The 12,300-nt window shown below is 43.9% G+C and overlaps 1 protein-coding gene across 5 annotated transcripts in view; it reads right to left on the bottom strand.

The window, feature by feature from the left end:
• The window catches only part of LOC106808807 (apoptosis-inducing factor 1, mitochondrial-like), a 33,529-nt gene that overhangs the window by 4,513 nt on the left and 16,716 nt on the right, over window positions 1-12,300 (bottom strand). For all 5 annotated transcript variants that reach the window (XM_014811661.1, XM_014811664.1, XM_014811665.1 and 2 more), the window contains exons 4-14: window positions 9,859-9,985; window positions 9,232-9,338; window positions 8,870-9,000; window positions 8,535-8,710; window positions 8,024-8,100; window positions 7,626-7,779; window positions 6,727-6,881; window positions 6,239-6,379; window positions 5,515-5,657; window positions 4,981-5,134; window positions 1,456-1,614 (exon numbers count right to left, since the gene is read on the bottom strand). In XM_014811661.1, the coding sequence (XP_014667147.1) occupies window positions 1,456-1,614; window positions 4,981-5,134; window positions 5,515-5,657; window positions 6,239-6,379; window positions 6,727-6,881; window positions 7,626-7,779; window positions 8,024-8,100; window positions 8,535-8,710; window positions 8,870-9,000; window positions 9,232-9,338; window positions 9,859-9,985 (1,524 nt within the window). The remainder of the gene's footprint in view (window positions 1-1,455; window positions 1,615-4,980; window positions 5,135-5,514; window positions 5,658-6,238; window positions 6,380-6,726; window positions 6,882-7,625; window positions 7,780-8,023; window positions 8,101-8,534; window positions 8,711-8,869; window positions 9,001-9,231; window positions 9,339-9,858; window positions 9,986-12,300) is intronic.

Raw genomic sequence — 12,300 nt, 5'->3', positions numbered from 1 at the left:
GAGAGATGACTGAGAGAGAGAGAGAGGAGAGGGAGAGAGCAGCGCTGTGTGTGACGAGAATGCTTAAGAGAGAGAGAGACGAAGAAAGAAGATGAGAGAAAGAGAGAGAGAGAGAGAGAGAGAGAGGAGCGAGGGTAGAGAGTAGAATACGCCGATAGTATTCATTTATCACGATTATTATTTGATTATTATTATTATCATTATTATTTGTTGATTGTTAATGAGAGGGGAGATGAGGAGGAGCGGTTAGTGATAACAGTGAGAGGAGGAGCGCAATGGAGAGAGAGAGGCGAGAGAGAGAGGAGGAGGCGGATAGACGTAGAGAGAGAAGCGCATTCAGCCTCGCGAGTGAGGAGAGAGCAGACGAGAGGGGGGGAAGCAGGTAAAGAGAATGAGCGCCGCACGCGCGCGCTGTGTGAGAGAGGAGAGAGAGAGAGAGAGAGAGGCCGCGCCGTGGCAGCGGAGTGAGAGAGGTTGGGAGAGGAAAGGGGAGAGATGAGGGATGAAGAGAGAGAGAGAGCAGCGCGCCGCTGAGAGAGCGATGATATACCCCGCGAATGACATGAACCTCTGTCGTTTGTTTAAGAGTATTTAGACACACAGAACGGCAAATTATTGCTTGATATGACTGCTTGATATTTGAACAGTTGTGATACACAGGATATGAACAAAATAGTGTGTGGTCATTCAGCTCAATAGTGTGAATAAAACATTTCTTGATCGATGACTATGTTGTTTGCTTTCTGGGAAGAAATTTTGACCAAAAAATAATGACCATAATGAAATTTTGACCTAAAAATCGACATAAATTCATTTTTTACGGAAATGAATCTTTCATAGTAGTTTGTTTTGTTAATAGATCTGTTGTTATTCTATTTTGCGGTCATTTTGAATACCTCACTTGTTAAATTTGATCGAAAATAAAGATTTTATGATTTTTTTCACATTTGGGTAAATTTCACTTTGGCGGCCATCCTTGATGACGTCATAACCGGAAGTTCGTCCCAACTTAAACGCAATGTTAACATTTATTTTCGTGATCAGGGCGTCATGGGCTTCAGAAAAATATTTGGTTCGAGGTTTGTGGGGGGGGGGGGTGCACGTGGGACCCTTCTAGCTCCCGGACTAATTAGCTATATATTACATAGGAAGAATAGGAAAGCCGTGTCCGCCGAGTGTTGCGATAAATCGAAATCTGAGCACTTGTTTTGCGCTGTGTTAACGCCGAACAGAAATTGTACTCGCCCAAAGATTTTATTTTGGGCCTGTAATATATATTTTTTGGTATTTTTTAATCGCCCAGCAGAGGTTTTGGTCGCCATTGGCGACCGGGCGACCGGCAGTGTCAAGCACTGATTAGACATAACGAGATCAACCAAGTAACCTGTGGTTATACCAGCACAATCATCTGTACAGACTAGCTATCGTGACAGCTGTCCTGGATAAGGAACGCACCTTTCTCGCTATTGGCATCCTATTGAACACATTCCAGAGAACGATTCCCACGACAACGCTGTCCTTCAGGTAAAACACTACACCCTTGCCGTAGTCCTCTTGGTGCTTGGCGGGTGGCTCACTGGCGCCCTCTGTTGGTGGTGGTTCTATCGTTGCAGCCTGTGTCATGTAGAGTAGTAACGCGTGAATGGCATGCGTGGTACGTGAGTATTTCGACAATGGTCAGAAAGCATACTGATCATAACGCAGGTTGTGTGCATGCCCAATGATTCCGGTTTAGCAGTGGCACAGGCAGAGAAATTACTCCATAGGTTTCAATGAGAATGAACCAATCGTGCTCTTTAGTCATGTGTGTAAAATCATAGGGATGATATAGTAAGAGTACATACATGTCCATCACAGAACATTTTACGGCAGTTTTTCAAAATTTATGTCAACATTTTTTCCCAGGTTATGCTACAGGCTATCTAATATCAGTGCAATAACACCATTATATACCATATCTCCCATTATATACTCTTGATAATTATATATGCGTAATATTTGATGTGAAAATAAATGTTTCAGATCTGAAAGTCTGAAATCTGGGCGAGAGATGGTGCTACGCCTAAATGATCGCCATTTTGGTCTTCGATTATCGCGCAAAGAAAAACAATAAAATATTCCAGTCAAATTACTGTAACGAAGAATCTAAAACACAATATTACACGTAGGTATGATTGTAGAGTTGTTAACCAGTTAGATTGTCATTTTTCTGTTATTTTGGTCAAAGGTACGAGTGGGTAGTACGCAACCACAAGTTATCTTCTTGAATCTCGCATCTCACTACCCCTAAAAAAACTGCAGCAAACACGCAGTTTAGAATGACTCAAAAGTAGGTTGACCTAATCTATCTAATTTGCATAATTTAAAAAAAATATCAAAACCCGTGTGATATGTTTTGGGGCAAGTCCTTATTCATTCACATACCAAAAATGAGCAAAATCCGTTGAACCTGAACTGACTTATGGCCATTTCCATTTTTGCCAAAAAGTGGGCGTGGCTCGAAAGTACGTTGACTGGCGTGCTCCAAAATAGGATGTTCAAATCTCTCCCATAGGAGTAACAACTGTATGCAATTTGAAACATGCAGGGCGTCAAGTGACAAGTGACGCTCAAAAAATAGGAAAATAGGAATTTCAGATGTGAAAAAATAGGAGGAAAATAGGAATTTTGGTGAGAAAATATATGTTAAATAGGAATATTTGTTGCTAGAGGCCTCGCCAACACCCCTACAGCCATCCCGATCCACACAAAATGGTTGTATTATATACATATTTGGAGTTACATCACATCGAACAAATTTTTGAGATTTATAATGAGAATGCATGTTAAAATGATAAGCAGTTTATACATTCATAAGCACCCATACATGGTAGACTACTCCAAAAATATGACATACATGTATACACGGCTTTTGAAAAAGGGGGGTCCAGTAAAATAAAGGCACTTTTATAATGAAAGTGTCAATGAGACACTGCAGCTCACACACAAATGACGTTTTATAATATTCAGATTTATGAACTGCCTATAAAAGCGGAGCTCCTGATGAATGAGAGGAAACGCTTATTCTCGTAGCTGCTATGTACCACGTGACAATGGTGTTTCCCTGCCATAACACAACTTTTGTCAAAGGTTAATTTGCTTGCATGGAAGTGTTTACTTCGTAGGAGTTTTTCTAGTCGCTAGCACACGGTTGCGATCTGTATATGGCAATAATAATTTATAAACCAAAATGAATCACAATTGTGACGGTAGATGGCGCTATACCCGCTTTGTAGCAATGGCATTCCAAATAAATAGATATGCTGCATTCCGACATGTTTTGTAAAACTTTACTCTAATATAGACATTTTATCGGCAGGCTGGAGAGAAATACTCCAATATCTGCAAAGATATTGTCAATGAAATCCTGTAAAACGAACTAGACGAGGTGACACCACAGACTGTTTGTTATCTGCGTTTTTGCATAAATGCATAAACCTACTAATTTGCACAAATTTTTTTTATAATATCAAAACCCCTAGCCCTTATTCATTCACATACCAAAAATGAGCAAAACCGTTCAACCGAACTGACTAATGCAATTTCCATTTTTCCCAAAAATCGCCGTGGCTCGCCAAAGTAACGCGGACTGCGCGTGCTCCATAAAATAGGCCTCATGGGAGCATTAGCAGTACAACTACAGACCCATTCTCGAAAACATGTGGGCAAAGGTTCCTGAGTTATCGCTTGACGAAACCAATGTTGACGGAGAGGCGACGGACGGACGACGGACACAGACCATTGGCAATAGCTCAGCTGACGATGTCAAGGTGAGCTAAAAAGGTGCCAAAGGCAGACTATGCGGCGTCTAAAGCACGTTGCCACTTTGGGGCGGGGGGTTAGGGGGCCCTCCCCAATAAAATTAAAAAATTGGTGCAATTCGAGAGCATCTGAGCAGTAATTTTGATGTCTAGAATGCAAGATGGAATTCCAAATTTTTAAGCAGAAAATTATCTTTTATGTGTTTTCCCTTTTTTGGGTTAAAAAAGGGGGGGTCCGGACCCCCTGCCCCCCCCCCTCTGGATACACATACCACATCCAACTGAGAAACAACTTTACTGAAATAAAATCTGTGATAGTAAAGAGTATATTACGTTAATTTAAGGGGTCTGGGGCCAAATTTTTGAAAATTGGGTTACCTGAAATGTATATTCCTGCATTCTGAGAAGGATACATACAATTCTGGATTCCGAAAAATGAAAAGCCCTCAAAAATAGGAATTTGTCCAGAAAATAGGAGAAAATAGGAATTGTCCAGAAAATAGGAAAAAATAGGAAAAAATAGGAACTTGACGCCCTGAACATGTGGATCAAACGGTTCCTGAGTTATCGTTGACCATAGGCAGACACTGTAATGCATAATGAAATTGCCAAAATCTACCTAATTTGCATAATTTTAAAAAAAATATCAAAACCCCTGTGATATGTTTTGGGGCCAGTCCTTATTCATTCACATACCAAAAATGAGCAAAATCCATTGAACCTGAACTGACTTATAGCCATTTCCATTTTTGCCAAAAAGTGGGCGTGGCTCGAAAGTAGGTCAACTGGCGTGCTCCAAAATAGGACGTTCACATCTCTCCCATAGGAGTAACAACTGTATGCAATTTGAAAAATGTTGGGTCAAACAGTTCTCGTTATCGTTGACCGTAGCCAAATGTTGACGGACGGACGGACGACGGACGCGCCCCATGGCAATAGCTCATCTTGACGATGTCAAGGTGAGCTAAATATTTGGTGTGTATTGGACAGGTATGAACATGTGACTGAAAATGCGTTCGCCGCTTAATCAAAACCTCCACTTTCCTAATCAGGACATTTTCGCGGTTCGCGATCTGTCTCGATAAGGAGGGGACCACTGTACTACCGTCCCTTCACGTGTAAATCACAGTAATATGCCGAGGATCAATGTTACGTATACCGGCCACCTCACCCCGCTCACCTCCTCTGTCTCCGACCTGACTCCCTCGCCGGTTGCTGTGACAACAGCTTTGGGCGTGTCCTTCTCGGTCGCCTTTGCAAAGACGCTCGTTGTTGGAAGCGAGGAATCAACGATGCCGATTGCTTCGTATCCTACGTCAGGTCCGAGATCAGACCTGTAGTACAAACACAAACTCATACAGGGAACAACCAAGCAGAAAACGTGGGGGAACATATGACATCGACCTACGCGGAACTCAAGGAATGCATCATATCAACCTATGTGGAACATCGAGAGAACATATCACATCCACTTATGTGGAACACAGAGAGAACATATCACATCCATCTATGTGAAACACACACAGAACATATCACATCCATCCATGTGGAACACATTAGGAACATATCACATCTATACAGGTGGAACACAGCGAACGTTACAAATCCAACTACGTGGAACACGTGGGGAACATATAATATGTCATATGCATCTACATAGAACAAATGTGGCAGCCGCCTATATGCACAGCGCACGCGCACATAACTCACTTACCAGAACATAGACTGGTGCCAGTAGGGCTTTCCAGCACCCGTCATGTTCTCGCCAGCTAGCCGGCCACTGACTACGGCGTGGTCGTGATGTTCTACACGCCTCCTTCCGAGCTTGATGTCATAGAAGCACGACGCGTCACCGGCCTGCACAAGTATACAGCCATCACTAAGATTGTAGCGAACACGACCACAGCACACCCACATGCCATTAGAAAGTTACGTTTTCCACGAGCAAAATGAAGCACTGAATTCTAGACTGCGAAGCTATATGCCATTTAAAAAGAAATAGTTTGATTTTTTTTAGCTTACACCTCTATAATCAGCTGTCTATGAAGAATGTTTTTTGCGCTTCACTTGAGTGCCATATACACAATACTTAGATATACAGACACAATTTTGGGTGTTTCCATTCACTGACCCTCATATACACGTTTCACTGCATCTTTAAAACGTTGTGTCTCCCACAAATCAAAGAAATCACTATCATCTATCTAGACTTTAAAGATATTCACCATGATAAAAAAAACACAAACACGGAACTAGATAATAGATATGTAAATGATAGACAATTGATTTGATAGCCATCTAGCAATAATGCAAAGTATCCCCCCCTCCCCCCTGCACGCGAATACGCGGTTTCTTTCATCTGATGAAAACCACCCCAGCGCGTGGCGGCCTCGTGAGCGTGAGACGAGCAGGTCGGGGTCGGGGGTCGGGGTACTCACCACCCAGATGTTGGATCGTGCCTCGAGCTCGGCATTGACTCGGAAGCCGCCGTGCGTCTCGTCCAGCTCGAGGCCGGATGGCAGCGCCAGCTCGACGTTCGGCTCGATCCCCACGGCAACGACGACATGATCAGCTTCCACCTGCAAGGAACGGTAGGCAATGTGTATGTGTACATGTATATACATGTGCACGAACGCATGCACACGCGCACGCAAGCACACACTCACGCACACAGATATGTAAAGACGATGATAAACTCCTTCTGTGTCAAGCCAAGTATAAAAAGAAAAAAAAGTTTCGTTAACTGATGATCTGATCTGATTTCGTTAAACTGGTTTGTCTAAATAAATTTACATCAGCTAATTAAATTGCTCTTATATATATATATACATATGCATACATGCACGCGAAAGCGCACATGCATGCACGCACACGTGTTATAACCTGGAAATCTGTACAACAATGATTATCTGTCACACATCTGTACCTCAGTGTTATCCTTTAGCTTCAGGGACACCTTTCCAGAGCGTGTGATGCTGGCCGACTTCACCACAGAGTTGGGCATCACCGTCACACCCTCGTTTGCCACTTTGTTAGTTGTCCAGTGACTCAGAAATTCTGGGAGAACTCTTCCCATGTTGCCTGCAAGGAAAGAAGGGTCACGTACTGACATCCATTTTCGCCCTACCCACTACATCGTGGCTATGGCTAATCACAATCAATCCATAGATTTCAATTATTATGTAAAGCAATGCAACTTAGAATGCTGAGGTAATCAATACAATGCAATGCAATGCAATTGTATGCAATAGAATTCAATGCAATACAATACAATGTAATGCAGTGCTATACAAAACAATACAGTGCAATACAGTGTGATATAATACAATGCAATATAAGCTGCATTCACACGAGGAGAAAAGTTGCGTTCACACGCTAAAATATACGCGGCTTGCTTAGCCACGGCTTGCTTAGCCGCGAATGCTCCGGCTTGCTAAGCGCGGAATCATATTCCGCGTCAACTAAGCCGCGTATATTCGGCACCACGCTGGCCGCGTATTGATTGTCGTGTGAACGCATTGTTCGTGTTGTTCGCGCATTGTGAACGCATTGTTCGTGTGAATTGCGAAACTGTAGCGCTCTAACCTAGACTGCTACCCGTTCGCTGCACGACGTTAGGGTAGCGTGTGGAACTGTCGACCGGGTACCAGTCTATATTATACCGAGCTAGCTAAGCCTTGAATCTCGTGTATCTCGTGTGAACGCATTTTAACCGGACTTAGCACCAACTAAGTACGGTACCAGCTAAGCCGTGTATACGTGTGAACGCAGCTATAGTGCAATGCAATGCAGTGCAATGTAATACAATGCAATGCTCTTTCCTACCAGATTCTGGGAACATTTGTATGACCTTGAGACCCGTTTCATGGCCGCGCTTTCCTAAAGCGCAGGCTAGCTCACTGCCAAGGAATCCACCGCCAATGACAGCTATTGACTTTACGGATGAGGCCACCTTCTCTAGCTTACGGTAGCTCTCTACCTGTTGTGATAAATTAAGCATGTTATCTATCACACATGCACATACGCACACATGCACATATGCATGCGTGCAGTGAATGACATTGCCTTTAAGGATTAAAGATCATAAAATTTTAGATCACAAGTCTTTAAAATGCAAATGGCAGAAGTAATGAAAGTTACTAGTATATTGATTAACCTTTTACATCAATGTGATTCATTTATTTACCGCCATTCACTTATAATGACACAAAGCCATTACTTACTCCTCTAAAGAGAGTGACCTTGCCTTTCATTGCATCACCAGCCTTCTGTACTGCACGAAGGTTTCTAGGTTTCCCACCTATAGAAAAAAGAATTCTAAACTAAAATTACCACATAACTATAACATGTAAATACCATGTCTAAATACTACTCTCTGAAAACTATATCGATAATTACCAATGCACACTTGCTTATTGGTCTTGACCTACAATACACATTTTGACTAATGATTTGTGTCATGACAACAACAACAACAACAACAACAACAACAACAACAACAACAACTACTACTACTACTACTACAGCAACATCTACAACAGTGATAACAACAACACCAACAATGATGAAATCAGTCACAACACCAACACCAACACCGCCGCCGCCGCCGCCACCAGCAACAACAACAACAACGTCAAGAAAAACAATGACAGCAGCAACTAAATTTATGATAACACCAACAACTACAACGATAACAACTGCAACAACAACAACATCATCACTCAACACACTCACCGGTCGCGATCAACACTTTATCGTATTTGACTTCAATTCCGTTGTCCAGAATCACCTTCTTCTTCACCGCGTCGATCTTTACCGCCTTACGGCCACGGACGACCGCTACTCCTCCATTCTCCTGCAGTGGCAGCGTTCTCGCCTCCGTGTAAAACGCATCGGGCTCAAAGAACAGACTGTAGGGGACAGACACAGAGAGATAGAGAGATCACTAGAAGTACACGCACACAAAAACAGTCGTGCACTTACACATCAGTGTATAGTGCCAGGCGGATGGGTTAATTACCGTATGCATATATTAAACGAGTACGTTGAACATTTTCCACCGGACAAACCTTCTCTCCTTGCCATTCCACTGTTTAAATCGCAGAGTAGTTGGCGTTCTGGGGTCATCGCTGAACCACAGCTCCTTTGAGAGAGGAGGTCTCATGTAGGGGTAATGATCTTCATCCCCAATCACCAGCACCTTAAACAGACAAGGCAGGTGCTCGCATTATGCAATCACATGTACACATTGCACATATAACTACAGCTTATGCGATCTTGACATATCACGTAAAAACTTAAAAGTAATGCTATACCACAAATAAAGGATTTTACGCAATTAATAATAAATAAACAGTAGACTGTCACAGTAAAGGCGACAGAGGATGCTGACTAGACCTCTTTTCACGCATATCTTCCACAGATTTCGCACCTTTGCAGTCGGATCCTTGGACTTGATGGCGCGGAACGCGGCGAACGACGCCGTGCCCGCGCCTATCAACACGTATTGCACGTGTTCCGGAATCGGAGGCAGGACGACTAAGAAACACAACAGGGGTCGAACTTCAATTTCTTAGCGTCGAATTTTATCTTTTATTTTGCAGCGGGCGAGGCGATGGGAGGGGGCAAGGATGTTTCGCTGTGGGGAACTTAATCGGAAACTGCAGGAATTAACTGAAACAGCAAACGGTCTCATCAAAGCAGATGCAACATTTAACTGGCAGTTTTTATGTAAAAAAGGGAGTGATACACACGCACGTTAGGATTAACGAGCACGGTACGGAAGCAAGTAAGGTTGGACAGCCACCGAAATTCATTGATATTAATAGCGACCAGACGTTCGAGAGTATGAATCCTTAAATGCTATGAATTAAGGTGGCTAGCCTTGTAAATTAGTGTTGTCTGGTGCATGGAGTATGCGTTTGTCCGTATACATATTCACTGGATGTGGGAGGCCTACGCTTTGGGAAATTACCGATTGGCAACTGCAAGCAGCCAACTGATGGATAAAAACAGGTATAAATAGATTGTGAGAAAACACTTAGAGTTCAATACCTACCTTCAGGTTCTCTGCTCTCCTCTCCCTCCCCCACAAGAGGGGATGCCTGAATCGAACCTTTCTCCCAGACCGGCGGATTGGTCATGCGTGGGGGAGGATTTAAGTAAACTATATCATTCTTGTACATCTGAAAAGGACACATTACATCATCACACCACACAAATACTTCACAAATCCTTACAGATGGCAGAGTAAGTGTAAAAATCGACCCTAGTTCATGCACGCCAGTTGTAGGGGTAATGCACGGCCAATATACTGCAGAAAATTCTTCATACTAGTTGATATTTCCCTCAGGACAGCTCAGGCAATACTGCTCACGAACATAACATTAAATTGCGTACTGGAAAAAGTGTTCAGAAAATTAAAGTGTGTCTTTCTCTTATGACAGGGTGTAACACGAAATATATAATGAGTGGAAACAGTAGTCGTACTGAACAGTGTTGTAGGTCTCGAGGCCGGTCTTGGCCTCGAGACCGGCCTCGAGACCGTTTTCCTTGGTCTCGGTCTCGGTCTTGGCCTCGGAGTGCAATGACTCGGACTCGGACTCGGACTCGAGCCCTCCGGACTCGAGGACTCGGGTCGAGGCCGGCTCGAGGCCACTACATACATAGTACACAACTGTACATATTGTAACACGCAGTTTACAAGAATTTAAAACTAAAACTCTTAGGTTTTCTAGATACACGGCCTAATCTTGTAACGTTTTCAATGGCTCAATTAATAAGATTCTTGTCCCTTTGGTTTGAATCTGCTGTCACTTCGTCCTTTTGCGCTTTTTCTACCACTTCTTTCTCTTCTTCTTCCACTTCGAAGGTACTAGCACTATCTCTCATTTGGTTCAACAAGCCGTGTCATTCTCGTGAAACAGAAATGGATCCGTTACTTTGACACGTTTCGTATGACTCGTGTCTCTGTGTTTTCGGCTGACTATGGCCAAAGAGCTTATAATGATATCATCAGGAGTAAGATAATATAGTAACTAATATAATATAAGAATAATAATATATAAGACTATATTATCTTACTCCTGATATCATCATATCATTATAAGCTCTTTGCTATGGCGATGTTTCATGTTTATAAACATTTAAGTCATATGCGCACATACGCAGTTTAACGGTTGGCAGCAAGCAGATGCGTGATATTGTTCGATACAAGCACACGCACGCACGCACGCACGCACGCACGCACGTGTACCTGCACACGTGCGCACACACGCACGCACGTGTACGTGCACACACACGGACGCACGCACGCATGCACGCACGTGTAAGTTCACACGCACGCACGCACGTGTACGTACACACGCACGCACGTGTACGTGCACACGCACGCACGCACGTCTACGTGCATATGCACACGCGCGCACACACGCACTAATGCAGGCAGGTGTACGTGCACACGCACGCACGCATGTACGCACGTGTAAGTGCACACGCATGCACGCACGCACGAACACACGTGTACGTACACACGCACGCACGTGTACGTGCACACGCGCACATGCACGCACGTGTACACACGCACGCACGCACGCACGCACGTGTACGTGCACACGCCACACGCACGCATGCACGCACGTGTACGTGCACAGGCACTTGTACGTGTCACGCGCGCACGCACGCACGCCCGCACGTGTACGTGTACGTGCACACGCACGCACGCACGTGTAAGTTCAGACGAACGCACGCACGCACGCACGCACGCACGTGTACGTGCACTACATAAACAGCACTTTCTATCAGAACATGTGGTCATTCATCTGTAAATGTCAAGCAGCATGCTTCGCTTTTGCCAACCACAACACATGTATAACAACTACACGTGACCTGATCTATGACGTCACGTAAAACATCGCTATACACTTTCGAATGTCTACGATGCACTGTTGCAATTTTTCCCTTTTTCCTCTTTTTCCCCTTTTTCCGATTTTTTTCCTTTTTCCCCTTTTTCCCCGATTTTCTCCCTTTCTTTATCAAAACTAGACTCGGACTCGGACTCGGGTGGTGCGGACTCGGACTCGGACTCGGGTGGCGCGGACTCGGACTCGGACTCGGGGGGGGGTGCGGACTCGACTACAACACTGGCAGAAAGCAATGGGACAGAGGTGATCTAGTAGATCATCTACATTGAGAAATACACTTCACATAATACAATTTATTTCCATTCTCCATTTCATCCTTTTACAGCTATTATTATATAGTCTCACCCTATTCCAGCATAATGCAATAGTTTGGACCTCAATAATATATGGAAAATTTGGTACAAATTCCCGGATCTAATACTGAAAATTTCTAGCTATGGAAGCCGAGGATTAAAAACGGAAAATAGTGCACTCCCTCCCTCCTGCTGATAGTACACGTGCCAGTACGGCTGATAGGGTCTATGTCCCCCAGGGTACTGCCGGAACGTACCCTGGGTACGGTCCGATATACCGGAACG

This window comes from Priapulus caudatus, unplaced genomic scaffold (assembly GCF_000485595.1).
Source record: "Priapulus caudatus unplaced genomic scaffold, Priapulus_caudatus-5.0.1 Scaffold306, whole genome shotgun sequence".
Classification (NCBI taxonomy): Eukaryota; Metazoa; Priapulida; class Priapulimorpha; order Priapulimorphida; family Priapulidae; genus Priapulus; species Priapulus caudatus.
The sequence above is the reverse complement of the archived record's forward strand: the minus strand, read 5'-3'. Positions and strand labels throughout refer to the sequence as shown.